Source organism: Oncorhynchus clarkii, chromosome 7, assembly GCF_045791955.1.
Source record: "Oncorhynchus clarkii lewisi isolate Uvic-CL-2024 chromosome 7, UVic_Ocla_1.0, whole genome shotgun sequence".
In the NCBI taxonomy this organism is placed as follows: Eukaryota; Metazoa; Chordata; class Actinopteri; order Salmoniformes; family Salmonidae; genus Oncorhynchus; species Oncorhynchus clarkii.
Window position 1 is genome coordinate 60,483,291 of NC_092153.1, and position 19,662 is coordinate 60,502,952.

General features: G+C 40.9%; 1 protein-coding gene across 1 annotated transcript; it reads right to left on the reverse strand.

Annotated features, from left to right (window-relative positions):
• Positions 1-2,181: 2,181 nt before the first annotated feature.
• Positions 2,182-19,566, reverse strand: LOC139413580 (sorting nexin-32). Its single transcript, XM_071161101.1, has 14 exons — positions 19,332-19,566; positions 18,867-18,971; positions 18,357-18,464; positions 17,856-17,916; positions 17,408-17,535; positions 8,229-8,312; positions 7,937-8,011; positions 7,823-7,853; positions 7,601-7,688; positions 5,679-5,718; positions 5,453-5,539; positions 4,810-4,899; positions 4,450-4,515; positions 2,182-4,270 (listed from the first exon to the last, which is right to left on the reverse strand). The coding sequence occupies exons 1-14, from the start codon at positions 19,335-19,337 to the stop codon at positions 4,130-4,132; spliced, it is 1,110 nt and encodes a 369-aa protein (XP_071017202.1). The 5' UTR covers positions 19,338-19,566; the 3' UTR covers positions 2,182-4,129.
• Between the last annotated feature and the right edge of the window lie 96 nt (positions 19,567-19,662).

A 19,662-nucleotide genomic window follows, 5' to 3' on the forward strand; every position in this document is an offset into this window, starting at 1 on the left:
CTTCAGCGATTAGACTTTAATGAGGTCAAAACAACCTTGGGCTGACAACTTTTGAACGGCAGTCAAACTTCACAGAGTGCGACTAGGCCACAGATGTTTCATGACTGAGATTTCACATCATACTGTGTGTCTTCAGGGCTTTATTTTTACTCTTTTGATTTCTGCTTTTTAAGATGTTCAAGCTTTGCCTGGAATATCTGAGGCTTTGAGCATTACGTTGGAATGTTGAAAAATGAAGAATCTCTCAGGTTAACGTTTGACTTTCATCGGCCCTCCGATGCTCTGAAGGTCAGAGAACCTGCACAGGGTGGAAATGAGAGTTACACAAATAACGGGCAAACCCTTTACCCAGCAAACTCTGTCCCAGGGTTATCACCACAGGCATACTGTATAATCACATTGGAGAAGAGTACAACCACAACTCAAAATGAAAACTTGTAAGAGAAGTAGCAAACATGCTGTCATTTTCCTTGTAATTTGAGCAGTTGCCTACTAGTGAATTAGCAACTGTTTTAAGCCTGGTTCTAAGAACAGAGGCTGTTGACTCTGTCATGTTCCTCTCTAGGTTTCTTCTATCTAAGGAGTTCTTCCTGGCCATTGCACTCTCGCTACTGCTTTGCTTGTACTTTGGGTTTAGGCTGTTTGTGACAACTTGTGATGTAAAGAGGGCCCAAAAAATGTGATTGATTGATTGTGACTTCTTGCAGTGTGAAATGGCCTAAATATCTTAAACTATAGTCATAACACAGTAACTGTTGAAGATTCAGGACATAGATGAGGGATTTACTGTAAACCAAAATACAGGCTGCAGATGCCCAACATACAGCACAGTCTAACCAATACACAATCAACACCTGGGCATATGCTCATACATATTTATGTACCCTTGGTCTAAAACCCCAGTAAAAAGCTCCTTATTAAAACAGGAAAACGTTAATACGTGTTCAGTTACAGCCCCAATGCGCCAACAGTGTTCTGAGTATCAGAGAAGATAGCGAGAAGGAGGACCTCATAAATCCCGCTGTGTAGATGTATGACTTAACACAGTGTGAATGAATTAGGCACGCATAAAACATCCCCTATGTAAACGCTTTGATTAAAGTGGTGCTGATGCAGTGTCTACCTGCTCATCTGTGGTGGTCTTTCCCCATCTCATCTCATGAAGGAGCTCATTTGAGGGAGACCATGTTTCAGCTATATGGAAGCTAGGCTATTTGAGTTGTGTGCAAAAAGACAGCCTCAACACCTGAGAGTGTTGTCCTGGGTCAAATTAAGCCCCTCCTAGAATTGGCAGTAGTTCAGTGTACTTAGTTCACTGTCTTAGGACTTTTCTCATTTGGGCAAAAGTCCATCCTCCACCCTCTCGCCTTCGTCTCCTTCTCAAAACACATTAGATGAGAAAGCCAGAAGTTCCTCCCCTCTGACCTTCTCCTCCAATTGGTTTTGAGAAGGAGGCGAGGATAGAGGAGAATGGGCGCCAGGAGTATGCATTTGAGATCTTGCCTTGTTCATGTTTTGGACTGCTATTTGCACTGTCCCAGGTCTTGTTTAGCCCAGTTAGGACTGGTCCTACTGCTCTGTCCTAGACCTGGTTGAGCCCTGTTGGGCCTGAGTCATTAGGACTGTTGCTAGACCCATAGACTTTGTTCTGACAGGCCATTGATTTCATGAGCAGCTGACAAACAGGCCTTTAGAGGGCCACATGGCTGAATGGGCACTGAGTGCTGCTGCCTCCCACCAGTAATGAGCCACTTTACTGAATGAGCCTTAAGTGCATGTTTTTGTTGAGAAGAGCAGTCACACAGCCCTTCTATTCGGTCATGCTCCCAGGTATCAGAAACCGTCTCATCACTGTGTGTGTGTGCATACGAGTCATGTGCACTAATTAGAGCATAATGTATGAAACCATTTGGAAATATAGCTCCCTGTTGTATTATTCAGCTGACATAATGTGGTCCTGGAACAGATTATCAAATCATGATGCACCCAAGGAACAGTAAGTTTGATTTTCTCACAACCATTAGGATTCCCTCATCTGTATTCTTGAAGCATATGCATCTTTATCCATATACTTCAGGATCTGTGGTTTGTATCCACACAGAGTATATTCCTCATATTGATTTAAGCCTTCAGAACATCAGAGGTAAAAATCAGTGAGTCATCAACAGCCAATGAAAACCCTTATACCTTCACAAATCTTTATTGTGCATTTCATTAGAATCAGAATTGTTGTATTCAGCAGTGTTATGCATCTTCGACCACTTTCAGAGGTGTTCGAATCATGTTATATGTTTAGTGAATGATAAAGTACTTACATATTTAAAAAACAAACGAATGACAGCCAATGTGTGCTTAACACTAAGCCACTAGAGCACTACAGTCTCTTATAAAACCTGTTAAGCTATTGATTAAATTGATTTGGTACTGGCACCAAAGCCATGGGGTTAAGAGCACTTAAAAAGCATCACAAAAAAAACACACACAAAACTGTTGTAACTGAAATCAAAATTCTGATGTCAAATCAATTATTAAATGCATTGGTTTATGAAATACCTCAGAATTCTCACATTATGATTTTCTGAGCATAATTGTATTATTGGTAAGATTTACAAAATGAACAGAGCTCTATATTAAATTGTGCTCACAGCATCAGGCACAGAATATATTCCAGACTGATTGAATTGATTCCACATGTCGAGCACAATGATGCAGTGACCTCTGCATAGATTACTGAGGGAAACATATGCCAGTGGCTAACAGGGGATTGCATGTAATTGCCTTGATAGTTAATTACATGCAGTAAACAGGAACCGCAACACCAGTAAACAGGAAGAGGGAGAGTGAGGAAACATGCCAACAGAATGCATGCATAGTTAGAACATACAGCCAACTCCTGATAAATGCAATAGCATGTCTGATTGGGACTATCTTGAATGCATGCACCAAATCAGAGCATGCAGATTTACAAGCAAGTAAAATGGATATACAGGTATTTGAAATGGGATAGGTGAATTGCAATGCAGTTGAGAGCAGCAGTGGGCTTTACGGCTGGGTTATCTTGACTCCAGAACAGGGTGAATACAGTATGATGTCAAGACCATCTCTGCTGTGTCCAAACACTCCTTCACTGTCAGATTACCACATCCTGTTCTCCTCCTTTCTCCCTGATTACTGGGATGGGATTTACTCCTCCCCACGACTCAGAGATTACAGACCAAGACAAACAAGCTCAAAGACACAGCAGCATCCTCATAGATATGGCCAACAGTCAACACAGGGCGCAGCATAGAGTGAAGAGTCAGGGATCAGCCACAGTGGAGAGTCAGGGGAGAGAACAGCACAAAGATCAGTAATAGGATCGACCAATCCCAGAATTGACCCCCAACCACTTATGGAGATTTGTGCGGTTGAAGAAGTTTAAGCAATACCAGCCTACCATAACTATTACCATATTGCTTATACATAACACATCCAAACATGTGCCAAGGGGTATGGTTAGTGGTCTTTTTTAATTGGACAGCCTAGAGAACACTCACATTCAGTAATAGAAGGATCGTCTTAGGGCCCAGCCACAGTTAGTTGAGGAAGCACCAGAAGAAAGAACAGTCGTTGAATCAGCATATAAACCAAACAGAGGGAAGAGCAGAGGGAACAGTCCCAGAGTCAGAATACAGAGAGAGTGGGAGTGTCCTTGGGAGGAGTCTAACACACTGATTAATGACCCTGGAATGAGAAACACACACAGGCAGCCAGAGAGTTGGGCAATCAGTTCATCATGCTTTATATTGTGTGACCCTTACTACTGATGTGGTGATGGCTAGAGATCTGCACAGAACTCTCTCCTCTCCTCAATGTCTGCACCATTGCACAACACTGACAGAGACAATCCAACTCCCTCTCTGCTAAGGAGAGGGGGAGGGGGTTTGGACAGTATGTGACTGTGTGAGAGAGAGACAAAGCTATTGGGTTATTATTGCTATAAGGATTATGCTGATTTCCCTACATTTACAAGTTTAATGGAAGCAGGGTTTGACGCATACATAGACAATGCATGTACATATTTAGTGTGAGGTGCTCAGACAGTCAAACTGTGTTCAGGTGGGTCAGAGGGGTGTCTGGCTGGTGGTGGTCACTCCCCCAGCCCTTTGAAGGCCTGCAAGTGCTGGATGTAGCGGAAGGAGGTGTCCCTGGCTGTTTCAAGCTGCTTCTCACACCACAGAATCAGAGCCTGGCGTAACAACTCCACATGAGTACTGTGGAACCTTGCTATCTGGAACACACACACGCCACTGAACGTTAGAATAAATAGAACAGAACATATATTTCAGTCAAAACTCAGCAGACAAAAAGCAACCGTCTGTTGTATAAGAGCAGCTGATAGGAGAGGTGAGAGTCAGAATGAAGTGAACATTGGAGGTGAAAGACAGCAGTCCAGTGGGCTGTATGTACCTCCTGTTTAGCCACTCCAGATACATGATCAAACTCCTTCTCAGCTGCCACCTTCAATTCGTCCATCTGAATCAGAAAGGAAAATACATCCCTCACACAGTTTCAGAACTATTAGTCAATATACAGTCATGTCCTGATAAGTGAACATTGGAAAAATGGTAAAAAACTGTTTCATTGTATTGCAGTTCACCAGTACCAATTCAACTATATTTTTTACTGGGACATCTTTATGCAGGAATGACAGTCTCAAACCATATAAGCAGTTGGCTCTAGATGAGAGAGCACTACTGACACCTGCTTGACCTATGAGGAACAAGCAGTGCCTGATGTGTCTCCGTCTGTGTGAACAAAAACACTTACAGCAGCTTTCTTTACAGGCTTGGCCCGCTCTGCATTCCTGCTGGCTGTTTCTAGCTCCACAAGCTTACAGGTCCTCCTGTACAGCATCTCCTACAAAACACACTCAAATGGCTCAAAGATCAACCTTATTTATCCATAAAGATAATATTTAATAACTTTTTATTTATACATTTTTTATTTAACCTTTATTTAACAACTAGACAAGGCAGTTAAGAACAAATTCTTATTTACAATGACGGCCTACACCGACCAAAACAGGACGACACTGGGCCAATCTATAGGACTCCCAATAATGGACGGTTGTGATACAGCCTGGATTTGAATTAGGGTATCTGTAGTGACGCCTCTAGCACTGAGATGCAGTGCCTTAGACTGTTGCACCACTTGGGAGACCTTTAATATGAACAATATGTGTTAAGAGTTTCCTGTGCAATTTGTTATGTCTATGACAGCTGAATGGGTTGAGGTTTTTCCACCATGACCAAATACAAACTGTGAGCACTAACAGTTACAACACTAATACCGAACAATGTTCTTGTTCACCAATAACTGAGCAGCTAACACTAAGGCAAGGAGTTTTTCCCAGTCAGGTCATGTAGACAGGAAAAACTCCTGGCCCTAGTAATGAAAGATGATGTCTGACCTTCTCTGCCTCTTGGCAACGAGACTCCAGATCCAGCCCCAGCCCCAGAGTGCTCAAGTTGTTCTCAGCAACACTCTCAAAGTTTCTCTGCCCACAGAGAAAGAGACAAACATAATAGTAATGCATGTGTGGTAAATCAAGTGAAATAACCTCCCAGTCTTTTTTCCTTTGAATTTTTGTTGTTTGGTCAAATGTATATTTCCACAGGGTGAGGATGCCATTTTACCTTGATTGAATCTATGACCTCAGACAGCTTGACACATATCCTGCAAGATGAAATAGGGGAATAGGTGAGTCCATTTAAAAACAGCCCCCCATATACAGTGGGGAGAACAAGTATTTGATACACTGCCGATTTTGCAGGTTTTCCTACTTACAAAGCATGTAGAGGACTGTAATTTTTATCATAGGTACACTTCAACTGTGGGAGACGGAATAAAAAATCCAGAAAATCACATTGTATGATTTTTAAGTAATTAATTTGCATTTTATTGCATGACATAAGTATTTGATCACCTACCAACCAGTAAGAATTGACAGCTTAGGATAGAAAACACTCTAAAGTTTCCAAAACTGTAAAAATATTGTCTGTGAGTATAACAGAACTGATATTGCAGGCGAAAGCCTGAGAAAAATCCAATCAGGAAGTGACTCTTATTTAGAAACCTCTACGTTCCTATTGAGCAGTGAAAGGGATATCAACCAGATTCCCTTTTCTATGGCTTCCCTAATGTGTCTAGTGTCACAATACATAGTTTCAGGCTTTTATTTTGAAAAATGAGCGTGAGTGACAACATTGCGTCAGTGGTCAGCTGGTGGCTCTCAGAGTGATATGTGCCTAATAGACAAATGCGGCCATTGTTTCTCTCGCTCCTACTAAGAAGCCAACTGACCCGGTTGATATACTGTATTATCGAATAGATATTTGAAAAACACCTTGAGGATTGATTATAAAAAACGTTTGCCATGTTTCTGTCGATATTATGGATCTAATTTGGAATATTTTACGGCGTTGTCGTGACCACAATTTCCGGTCGATTTCTCAGCCAAACGTGAAGAACAAATGGAGCTATTTCGGCTACAAAAATAATCTTTATGGAAAAAAGGAACATTTGCTCGTGAGGAACACTCACTCTCGTGAGTGAAAACATCTGAAGCTCATCAAAGGTAAATTATTTAATTTGATTGCTTTTCTGATTTTCGTGACCAAGCTGCCTGCTGCTAGCTAGGCATAATGCTATGCTAGGCTATCGATAAACTTACACAAATGCTTGTCTTGCTTTGGCTGTAAAGCATAATTTCTAAATCTGAGATGACAGGGTGATTAACAAAAGGCTAAGCTGTGTTTCAATACATTTCACTTGTGATTTCATGAATATGAATATTTTCTAGTAATATTTTGATGACAATTCTCCCGGATCCGGGAGCAGTAGTTCCAAGAGGTTAAAGAAGTTACAGGTCTGTGAGAACCAGAAATCTTGCTTGTTTGTAGGTGACCAAATACTTATTTTCCATCATAATTTGCAAATAAATTCATAAAAAATATATTTTTTTTTAAATCTAATTTTGTCTGTCATAGTTGAAGTGTACCTATGATGAAAATTACAGGCCTCTCATCTTTTTAAGTGGGAGAACTTGCACAATTGGTGGCTGACTAAATACTTTTTTGCCCCACTGTATGTGTGTGTGTGTATATATATATATATATATATATATATTATATATATTTATATTATATATATTATATATATATGAATATATATATATATATATATAATATAAATATATATAAATATATATAATATATACATATATATATATATATATATATATAATGTAAATATATATAAATATATATAATATAAATATATACATAAATATATGTGTGTGTGTGTGTGTATATATATATTTATATTATATATATTTATATATATTTATATTATATATATATAAATACATATATATAATATAAATATATATAAATATATAAATATACATATATATATATATATATATATATATATATTCTTTATCCTATTGTTTAATTCTGGCAACCCCACTGCAGTTAGGGTCGAAACCCCAACTTTGAATACCTCTGGTTTATTCTATGTAAATGTAGATATGACATCTATGGTGTGGTTCACTCACTTTGAGAAGGCCAGGACAGCAGAGTCTTCTTCCTGCTCCACACAGAGATGCAGAGCGGTTGAGAAGTGTCCACAAGCCACTGCTAGTTCTGGGGAAACACACATGGTTAGCAACAGCAGCAGAAACCTCAAACACATGTGGCTAAACAAAGTTTTAGAAGTTACAACACAGCATGTGCCACCACACTCGATCGCAACCTCACTCTGACTGAAAATGTCTTACTTTGTTCTGTCAGCACCACATCAATGAACCTCTGGAAAAAGAGAAGATATAAGAGGGGCTGAAGACAACCAAAACAGGCCAAGAGAGAGAGAGAGGAGGGTACAGAGCACAAACCTCTGTTGCTGATTTGGAGCACCCAGTGAGGGTTAAGTTGTTGTCACGCTCAGTCTGAAAAAAGTCATCCACATCCTGGAGACAGAAAGGAATGTACTGATTAACTTTGGACAATCTGACAACACACAAATCTTCTCAACACTTTCAGCTATTGTGGATGTTGTGCTGAACACACAGTATTGTCTGGTCAATGCATATGGATGTGATGGGGTTAGATCTTGTTTGTCCTTAGAGTGACATGTGGAAGGTGCAGGGTTAGGTTTAGATTGTCCAGTATATTATACTGAGGTACCTTGTGGCCCTCCTTCCTCATCCCGTCCATGGCCTGGCTCAGGCGATTGAAGATACCCTTCCTCACCCTCTGACGACCTGGGGGCTGGAGCACACCCACGTATGCACACACACACACACGTATGCACACACACACACCCACACACATGCGCACGAAAGGGACAGATTAAGGGTACGAGTAACTCACTTCATTACATTGAATCAAACTTCATTTGTCACATGCGCCGAATACAACAGGTGTAGACCTTACTGTGAAATTCTTACTTACAAGCCCTTAACCAACAGTGCAGTTCAAGAAAGACTTAAGAAAATATTTACCAAATAAACTAAAGTAAAAATTATAAAAAAGTAACACAATAAAATAACAATAACGAGGCAATATACAGGTTAGTCGAGGTAATTTGTACATGTAGGTAGGGGTGAAGTGACTATGCATAGATAATAAACAGCGAGTAGCAGCAGTGTAAAAACAAATCGGGGGGGGGGGGGGGGGGGTCAATATAAGTAGTCCAGGTGGCAATTTGATGAATTGTTCAGCAGTCTTATGTCTTGTGGGTAGAAGCTGGCAAGGAGCCTTTTGGTCCGACACTTGAAGCTCCAGTACCGCTTGCCGTGAGGTAGCAGAGAGAACAGTCTATGATTTGGGTGACTGGAGTCTTTGACAATTTTTTGGGCTTTCCTCTGACACCACCTAGTATATACAGTTGAAGTCGGAAATTTACATACATTTACGTAGGTTGGAGTCATTAAAACTCTTTTTTCAACCACTCCACACATTTCTTGTTAATTAACAAACTATCGTTTTGGCAAATCGGTTAAGATTTGCCATTAAACAGCTTGGAAAATTCCGTCATGGCTTTAGAAGCTTCTGATAGGCTAATTGACATAATTTGAGGTGTACCTGTGGATGTATTTCAAGGCCTACTTTCAAACTCAGTACCTCTTTGCTTGACATCATGGGAAAATCAAAAGAAATCAGCCAAGACCTCAGAAAAAGATTGTAGACCTCCACAAGTCTGGTTCATCCTTGGGAGCAATTTCCAAAAGCCTGAAGGTACCACGTTCATCTGTACAAACAATAGTATGCAAGTATAAACACCATGGGACCACGCAGCCGTCAAACCGCTCAGGAAGGAGATGCGTTCTGTCTCCTAGAGATGAAAGTACTTTGGTGCAAAAAGTGAAAATCAATCCCAGAACAACCGCAAAGGACCTTGTGAAGATGCTGGAGGAAACAGGTACAAAAGTATCTATATCCACAGTAGAAACAAGTCCTATATCGACATAACCTGAAAGGCTGCTCTGCAAGGAAGAAGCTCTGCTCCAAAACCGCCATAAAAAAGTCAGACTACGGTTTGCAACTGCACATGGGGACAAAGATCGTACTTTTTGGAGAAATGTCCTCTGGTCTGATGAAACAAAAATTGAACTGTTTGGCCATAATGACCATTGTTATGTTTGGAGGGAAAAGGGGAGGCTTGCAAGCCGAAGAACACCATCTCAACCGTGAAGCACGGGGGTGGCAGCATCATGTTGTGGAGGTACTTTGCTGCAGGAGGGGCTGGTGCACTTAACAAAGTAGATGGCACAATGATGAAGGAAAATCATGTGGATATATTGAAGCAACATCTCAAGACATCAGTCAGGAAGTTAAAGCTTGGTCGCAAATGGGTCTTCCAAATGGACAATGACCCCAAGCGGGGTCATTGTATGTGAACTTCTGACCCACATTCTTAAAATAAAGTGGTGACCCTAACTGACCTAAGACGTGGAATTTTTACTAGCATAAAATTTCAGGAATTGTGAAAAACTGAGTTTAAATGTATTTGGCCAAGGTGTATGTAAACTTCCAACTTCAACTGTAGGTCCTGGATGGCAGGAAGCTTGGCCACAGTGATGTACTGGGTTTTATGTACTATCGTCTGTAGCGCCTTACGGTCAGATGCCGAGCAGTTGCCATACCAGGCAGTGATTCAACAGGTCAGGATGCTCTCGGTGGTGCAGCTGTAGAACTTTGTGAGGATCTGGGGACCCATATCAAATCTTTTCAGTCTCCTGAGGGGAAAAATGTGTTGTCGTGCCCTCTTCACGGTTGTTTTGTTGTGTTCTGACCATAATAGTTTGTTGGTGATGTGGATACCAAGGAACTTGAAACTCTCGACCCGCTCCACTACAGCCCCATCGATGTTAATGGGGGCCTGCTCGGCCCGCCTTTTCCTGTAGTCCACGATCAGCTCCTTTGTCTTGCTCACATTGAGAGAGAGGTTGTTGTCTCTGACCTCCCTATTGGCTATGTCATCGTTGTCGGTGATCAGGCTGTTATGTCATCAGCAAACTTAATGATGATGTTGGAGTCATATTTGGCCACGCAGTGGTGGGTGCACATGGATACTACAATGCAAAATAATGCCATTGTCAGACAATCATCTCCTACATTGACATACTTCATTTTGAGAAGAGCTGACTATAATAAGAGGAATATGACTATTTAGAGAAGAAAGAGAAAGGCCTGTTAGAGAGACCTGGAACAGGATGTGGGCTGAGAGGCAGGTGGTGCTGATGGTCCTCATACAATCCAGTCTATTTCTGATTAGCAGAGTTAACACTCACAGGGGGGAGGAGTATGTCAAATGCTGTTTCTTTTAACACTTAAAACACACTGAACAAACAGTCTATTTTGGTTTACAGCATACTGTATCTCTCAACATCAGGACACAGTAGTCATGTGGACCTCAGTGCCTGATCAGCTCTTTCCTTCAAATCACTGCAGGTAGAGTATCTTTACACGTGTGGGGTATTTCATGTAATGGAGACAAACAACTTACAAAATAAATCAGATAAGGTGTACGCAAAAAACAATACTATACTATATGTGCTGTTGAAAGGTACAAAGTAGAATATATTGCTGATTAAAACAGTACATCTGAAGAATCACAAGCACAAGATGCGTTACTTGTTGCGTTTATCTGCTGTATTTATCAAGACATTCATTTAATTGTCAGTTTGTGTAACAAACAGTGCCCTTGCTTAGCTGTTAAAAGTAAGAGCTTAACATTTCATTTGATCATCACCAATGTAAATATGACAGAATTCCTGATTGGACCATAAAACATTTTTGAGAGTAATTAGAGTTCACCCTATACATATACAAGTTACCAAAGAGATCATTATATATATATATATATACATACAGTGCCTTGCGAAAGTATTCGGCCCCCTTGAACTTTGCGACCTTTTGCCACATTTCAGGCTTCAAACATAAAGATATAAAACTGTCTTTTTTTGTGAAGAATCAACAACAAGTGGGACACAATCATGAAGTGGAACGACATTTATTGGATATTTCAAACTTTTTTAACAAATCAAAAACTGAAAAATTGGGTGTGCAAAATTTTATATCTTTATGTTTGAAGCCTGAAATGTGGCAAAAGGTCGCAAAGTTCAAGGGGGCCGAATACTTTCGCAAGGCACTGTATATATATATATAGAGCATCAGAGTTATCCTCAGTGAACAAGTTTCAGATGGAATAATACTATAGTATCCATGTATGCAAAGTGTTATGTTTGGGGCAAAACCAACACATCACTGAGTACTACTCTTCATATTTTGAAGCATGATGGTGGCTGCATCATGTTATGGGTGTGCATGCTATCGGCAAGTACTAGGGAGAATTTGTACACTCATAAGGTCAACCAAAAACGAGAGCAGAGGGGCTTACGCTGCTAATTTATCTTCCAGCTTCACATGGTCTAAAGTCAGAGATAGACAGAACTCAGACTATCAACCCAGAAAAAACGGGGTAAAGATGTTTAATACTCCTCTCCAACCTCACCAATGGGATCAGGAAGATTACATGTGTAAAATCAGTGACACTCAATTTCAAATTCATTGTTAAAGGTAAGCCATTGATGATCATAATCTCATCATTTTGGCAAATCAACACATACATGATGTTATCACAAAAGTCTCTATACATCAGTGGTCACCAACCTATTCTGATTCAAGGTCACTTTCGCAGTCAAAAAGAAAGGCAAGATCTACCGCTGGCCTGTGGAATGTTGTTCCACTCCTCTTCAATGCCTGTGTGTTGCTGGATATTGGCGGGAACTGGAACACGCTGTCGTACACGTTGATCCAGTGAATATGAACTGGGACATTTTAGGCTTCCAAGAATTGTGTACAGATTCTTGCAACATGGGTCTGTGCATTATCATTCTGAAACATGAGGTGATGGCGGTGGATGAATGCCACGACAATGGGCCTCAGGATCTCGTTACGGTATCTCTGTGCATTCAAGTTGCCATCGTTGTTTGTAGCTTATGCCTGCCCATACCCATCGCCACAAAGGGGCACTCTGTTGGGGGCGGCAGGGTAGCCTAGTGATTAGAGTGTTGGACTAGTAACCGGAAGGTTGCAAGTTCAAACCCCCGAGCTGACAAGGTACAAATCTGTCGTTCTGCCCCTGAACAGTCAGTTAACCCACTGTTCCTAGGCTGTCATTGAAAATAAGAATTTGTTCTTAACTGACTTGCCTGGTTAAAAAAAGGTTAAATAAAAAAATATATAAAAAAATCTGTTCACAACGTTGACATCAATCAGCAAACCGCTCACCAATACGATGCCATACTCGCTGGCTGCCTGGTACAGTTGACACCAACACTTCACGGTTGGATGTACTGCCAAATTCTCTAAAACAACCTGTCATGCCTTTTAATTAACTCTTGATATGGTGGGTGGGTGGATTATCTTGGCAAAGGAGAAATGCTCACTAACAGGGATGTAAACAAGTTTGTGAACAACATTTTAGAGAAATAACCATGACGTCAGCGTCAAAGTCAGATCTCTAGAAAGAGTTTCTGACTTGGAATTCAGAGTTGGATAACTGTTAAACTATTTTTCCCAGACGGATCTCCCTTTTTTACATAGTTACCAGTTGTCTTCAACGCATTGAAGTCTAAGATTTCTGAGTTGTTTTGAACACTGCATTGGTCTCAGAGGAGGGAAAGAAAGAGAAGCAGAGGGGTACACCTCTCACGGTCTTTGCTCTCTCCTTTTCCTCCTGTGAGACTGACCAGAGAGAGGGGACAGTCTTCCACCTGATGGTGAAACTCGAGTCACACCGTATCTGCCTCATGCACAAACTCATGTTGTTCCTATGACCAGAGAAAGTGAAATATTCCTTGATATTAAAATAGACATGATGAGCTGCTGATAATAATAAAACACAGGGCTGTCGATACACTTGGCTACTCATTCATTGCAGCTGCATTGAGAATGGAAGCAGGGAGAAGCGTGCTGATCAGGGCTCTGTGCAGGCCAGTCAAGTCTTCCACACCAATCTCGATAAACTATTTATTTATGGGCCTCGCATTGTGCACGGAGGCATTGTCATGTCATGTTGAAACAGAAACATTACCTGTCAGCAATGGGTGTGGCTGAAATATACATTATTACTATTTTTGGCTCATTGCCATGTTAAACTATTTCAAAACTATTTTAACTAACTACACTAATGATTAGGAACAGCCCACTACCACCAATCACTCAACAGATCAACCCAAAGGACACGCCACTACAAATGTCGTAACAACTTCACCTCAAGGTTAGTACAAACTGAAATTATACTATATGAGCTAGATATTCTAGAAAAACCTTACATATTCATACTGTATATCTGTCAAAAGTTACATTTTCACTGCTCTGTCTGACAATCTCAAATTATGTTTCAACCATCAAATTACATCTCTAACAAATCACATAACCAAGCCTGCTCTCTTAGTCTCTACTGCATAAGTGTAAGTAATCCTTTGCTGTAGCACTCATGCAACTTCCCCTGCCATCTCAGCTACACTGACAGAACATGTTCATGTCCGGGAAGGAACTCAGGGGGACTTCAGGAGAAGCTCAACCTTCATCCTCTGACCCCAATACAATCCTCTACATCTTACTGTCTGTTCTACCAGTCATACTGACCATCGCTGGAGTGGCACTGTACATATACAAGAGGAACAAAGGTACTTATTTCACACACAGTTAAAACTGCCAGATGAAAAATATTGTTGTCATTGTTATGAGTTCAGATAGTGAATCCCTTGACCCCTGTGGAAGAAAAACACAGAGAAGAAAAATAGTGGGAGCCAAACAAGAGGAAAGCAAAAAGATGAGGTAAAATAATGCACGTCACATTACACTGAGAATGTTACTGAATTAAATTGCCTCAGTTTCAGTGGAAAAATCAAGTCTTGAAGTAGTATTATATACTATGTAGTAATCAAAGTGTTTTTTGTTTAATTAATGATGGAGGTGTGCAAGTCTCATTGTATCTCTTCCCTAGGATGATCCCTCTGCATTGTACTCCACAATTTGACAGAAACACTGCTGTTGACGAAAACACGTTAGTGTAAGAGAATGTGTGTGCGCTAGTATAAACTTTAAATAGGCCTCGTGGGAATTAAAATAGATGTGCCTTCTAGATTTTAGCAGCAGCGCACGCAGTTTCTCTGAATATATATTGTGCTTGTGATTGTCCCTCTCTATCGGAGAATCCCTCAGTGACATACTCCACCATCGACCACATGAAAGGAAAGCGGAAAGCAGCAGTAAGTCTAGAGAAGTGGAGAAACAGAGTACGCCAGCATCAAGATAGGCAGATGCTCCTACAGCCACTATACAGTAGGCCTACAACTGGCCAGCCTTATACTGCAGAGAGATCTCATATTGTGTCCAGTATAATGTGGTTTTATCTGACACACTTGACTGTAAATATGTTTCACTCTCCACCTCAGTAAGACAAGTTTTGTGCTGAGCTGTTCACAGGAGATCAGATGTTAATCAACCAAACACTCTAGAGAAGAGATGTGTAAGATTAGTGAAGTAACAAGAAGACATGTTTGTCTGTGTGTGGCAGAGACACACAAAGTGCCGTATATGGCTGTAAGTTGACCTAGTTCCTTTTTTATATTGCTGTTGTGCAATTATTTTTTGATCTGTAAACTTCTTTGAAATAAAAAAGGAGAACTTCAGACATTTTTTTCAGCCAGTATCTTTCTGACAAATATCTGGTGCACCCTGAGCAATTCGTCTTTCTCCACATTGACAACATAAAAACAGATAAAAAATTTTTTATAAGAGTGTGTCACAGACAACAATCTCTGTGAATACAACCTTTTGTCAATACCAATTAACTACTTTCTCTTTGGTGTAATGGAGAAATCACACATTGTGAAAATCATTCTAACAATGAGATCGACTGAAGCTACTTTTTAGTGCAGTGCGTGAAATGTTTCTGAGGTCTGTTCTCTTGCCCTTGTTTAGATACAGACAACATTGTCATTTGTCAAAGTCAGATCCTACAATGGTCTACTTCAGCACAATCCTATAGACCCAAATCAGACGGCCATCTATCTACAGCTTCTTAATAAATTGTAATGAAACAGGAAGGGAGTGCGGCTCGAACCTTCAGCTTTCTGGCCCGTAGCCCTGTGGAAATCAACTGTGCCACAGAAGCATGCTCGAGTCAATATCCACGCTTATAAAGCAAGGTCACTACAACATCTTGGCTGAGTAAGATCATGTGTTTTTATGTTTCATGTCATGTCATATCATGTGTTCATATGTTCCTACAACTTGATTGGAGTCGATCTGTGGTAAATTCAATTGATTGGACATGATTTGGAAAGGCACACAACTGTCTATATAAGATCCCACAGTTGCCAGTGCATGTCAGAGCAAAAACCAAGCCATGAGGTCGAAGGAATTGTCTGTAGCGCTCCAAGACACGATTGTGTCGAGGCAAGGGGAAGGATACCAAAAGATGTCTGCAGCATTGAAGGTCCCCAAGAAAACAGTGGCCTCCATCATTCTTAGATGGAAGAAGTTTGGAACCACCATGACTTCCTAGAGCTGGCTGTCCGGCCAAACTGAGTAATTGGGGGAGAAGGGCCTTGGTCAGAGAGGTGACTAAGAGCACAATGGTCACTATGACAGAGCTTATAATTCCTCTGTGGAGATGGGAGAACCTTCCAGAAGGACAACCATCTCTGCAGCACTCCACCAATCATGCCTTTATTGTTGAGTGGCCATACAGACGCCACTCTTCAGTAAAAGGCACATGACAGCCCGCTTGGAGTTTTCCAAATGGCACCTAAAGGAATCTCAGACCATGAGAAACAAGATATTCTGGTCAGATGAAACCAAAATTGAAACCTGGCACCATCCCTAAGGTGAAGCATGGTGGTGGCAGCATCATGTTGTGGGGATGTTTTTCAGTGACAGGACTGGGAGACTAGTCAGGACCAAGGGATATATCAACGGAATAAAGTACAGAGTGATCCTTGATGGAAATCTGCTCCAGAGTGCTCAGGACCTCAGACTGGGGTGAAGGTTCCCCTTCCAACAGGACAACGACCCTAAGCACACAGCCAAAACAACGCAGGGGTGGCTTCGGGACAAGTCTCTGAATGTCCTTGAGTGGCCCAGCCAGAGCCCGGACCTGAACCTGATTGAACATCTCTGGAGAGACCTGAAAATAGCTGTGCAGTGACACTCCCCATCCAACCTGACAGAGCTTGAGAGGATCTGCAGAGAAAAGTGGAAGAAACTTCCCACATACAGGTGTGCCAAGCTTGTAGTGTCATACCCAAGAAGACTCGAGGCTGTAATCACTGCCAAAGGTGCTTCAACAAAGTACTGAGTAAAGGGTCTGAATACTTATGGACATGGGATATCAGTTTTTTAATTTTAAATAAATGTGCAAACATTTATAAAAACCTGTTTTTGCTTTGTCATTATGGGGTAATGTGTGTAGATTGATGAGGGGAAAACAAATATTTAATCCATTTTAGAATAAGGCTGTCTGAATACTTTCCAAATTCACTGTAGGCAGCCAATGGGCAAGGGCCCTATGCTGATAAACTTTGTGAATAAACTGTTTGCCAGTCTCTTAAACAATGTGTGGAAACTCAATTATCCCTAGTTACTAAATGCATCATGTTACAAAGTACAAGACAAACAACCGGAGCTGGCCAATTGGAAGCCAAACAGGTCATTATTGGTAAAGACACAGGTCAAACACATGGAGATGATTGGACTCAAACTGAACAGGAGAGGATAGGACATTTAGAAAAGGGTAGGATTAAACAGCTGGAGAATGAGAAGAGGGTTTTGTGGTAATAACACACCTCTGAGCTAGTGAGGAAGTTCTCCAGGCATTTGTTCTTGCTGAGCGTGGTGTGTGCTGCCACCTGCTGGAGATAGGTCTCCAGTGCCATGCAGTACATACGCCAGTCCTCCCCCATGGCCAAGAAACCTACACAAGACCAGTGAGACAGCCAAATCTTTCACTTCAAACCAATATAAAAACATTGGTATGGCCACTCATACAATATCAGACTAGAAACTGACCAATACATAACAACGCTGTAGAGTTTCATTGGATGTAAGTTATGTATATTTAAAAAAAATAAAAATTCACATATTAATGATACAACATAATTATTTGTAACAAATTATCAAAATAACTTAATATCTGTTAATAAAACACATTGTTAGCAAGCATTGATAAATAACTGTGTGATGTCAGGTACATTGGGTCAGGGCTGTAAGCGATATATTTGTTTTAATACATACCAAGTTGTTTCAGAACTTTGGCTGGTGCATTCAACTGAGGCTTGGCTGGTAGAGGAGGAAACTAGAGAGAGAAGTCACAGTGGTATTTTTTTATGAGGCTTGAATTCCCAATGCAATGGTGTATAGCCTACATTGAGCTACATTTTGAAATGGTTTGAGCCCTGAATTGGCTGACAGCTGTGGTATATCAGAGAATGCAGAGTGTACAAAGCTGTCATCAAGGCAAAGGGTGGCTACTTTGAAAAATCTAAAATATATTTTGATTAACACTGTTTAGGTTACTACATGATTCCATATGTGTTATTTCATAGCTGACGTCTTCACTATTATTCTACAATGTAGAAAATAAAAAATGAAGAAAAAACATTGAATGAATAGGTGTGTCCAAACTTTAGACTGGTACTGTATATTCACTGTTGAAGCTTATAGGTTTGCTAGTTAGGGTCATTGTCAGGATTCGATCATGTGTCAGGTGTAGGTAGGAAGAGGTGGGATACTAACAATGACACCCAGTATCCCAGGCACCACCTCCTGAGAGAACAGACACTGCTGCAACCACTGAAAGTCCTCATGAGTCCTAGCCACATGGTATTCCCCACTGCCTGACAACTGGGGGGGGGGGGGGGCAGACAGGCAGGCAGGCAGAGATACAGAGAGACAGAGAGAACATGTCACAACAGTCAAACAGGAAACAAGTGCATTTGGTACAGTATTCATGCACGCCATTGAAAACCTCCTGATGCTATAGTACATGTGGACACAATAACAGGCACTGAGAAAAAAATACTAACTTTATAGTCACTGTATCCAACAAAGGAAATAAGAAACTGACCAATGTATAGTATAGTATACCATAATTGTGCACTATACTATTACTGAATGACTTCAGTTAATGGCTATCTTCAAGGCTTTAAGGTCCCACTGAGTAGGGTTCTGACAATCAGTCATTCTCCAAAATAGTGGCAACATTACGCTGCAAGACCATTTAATTTATCTCTGAACACTACTTACCTTCTGGGATATGACTATGAAGGTCAGTGCATCCCCGTCTCTCACGGCCTCAGTGACCCGGATAGTTTGGGCACTCACACTAAGTGACCCCTCTCTAGCCTCCTCCTGAAATCAACAACAATCATTTCTGTCAGACTCCAAACAACACCAGAAAGCATTCATCATGAGACATGGTTATTGCAACAACTATTGAATGTCATTTAACTTAAAGTAGCTTATCATCCTGTACATGCGCTGATAAATGTCCATTATTACCACACCCTCACAAAAGTACACTTTCAGGTTTACAAAAACATCAGCATTCCAATAGTTGCAGTATGATTAATTTTAGCGTTTTAAATTATCTTCACAGCTAAAACGTAAAATGCATAAGGTGTGTCTCTGGCAGACAGCCTATCACATGATGACCAGGAACCGTAGATAAACTGTCTAATCAGACTACAACATACTACACATCAGACTTACCATCATTTTCTAACTACTGTATGTGCAGTCACTCCCCCAACGTCTTTAGTGTGGTAAAACTGTAAATTTGATACAAATATAAAAGCACAGATCCTTTGTCTCCTAACGGCAGCGGTGCACAAACAGAGACACACTAACTACTGAAGAGGCACAGGATTTCCTTTAGGTCAAAGTGCAGGAGTGAGAGGGGGAGAAAAACAGCCAAACCAAAGAAAGTGCTGGTGCAGGGAAAAACAGAGAGGGGAGTAACAATGTGTTACTGAGTAACTCATATGTCTGGACCACGGCCACACCCGTACAGGAAAGATAGGAGAACTGACCATAGAGTTCC

Bases quoted from the DNA above. Each gene is read 5' to 3' on its own strand.
- LOC139413580 (XM_071161101.1), bottom strand. The intron at 5,719-7,600 runs GTGAGTGAACCA...TTCATCTTGCAG, and splicing joins GCTGTCCTGGCCTTCTCAAA to GATATGTGTCAAGCTGTCTG. The intron at 5,540-5,678 runs GTAAAATGGCAT...CTCTGTGGGCAG, and splicing joins AGGTCATAGATTCAATCAAG to AGAAACTTTGAGAGTGTTGC.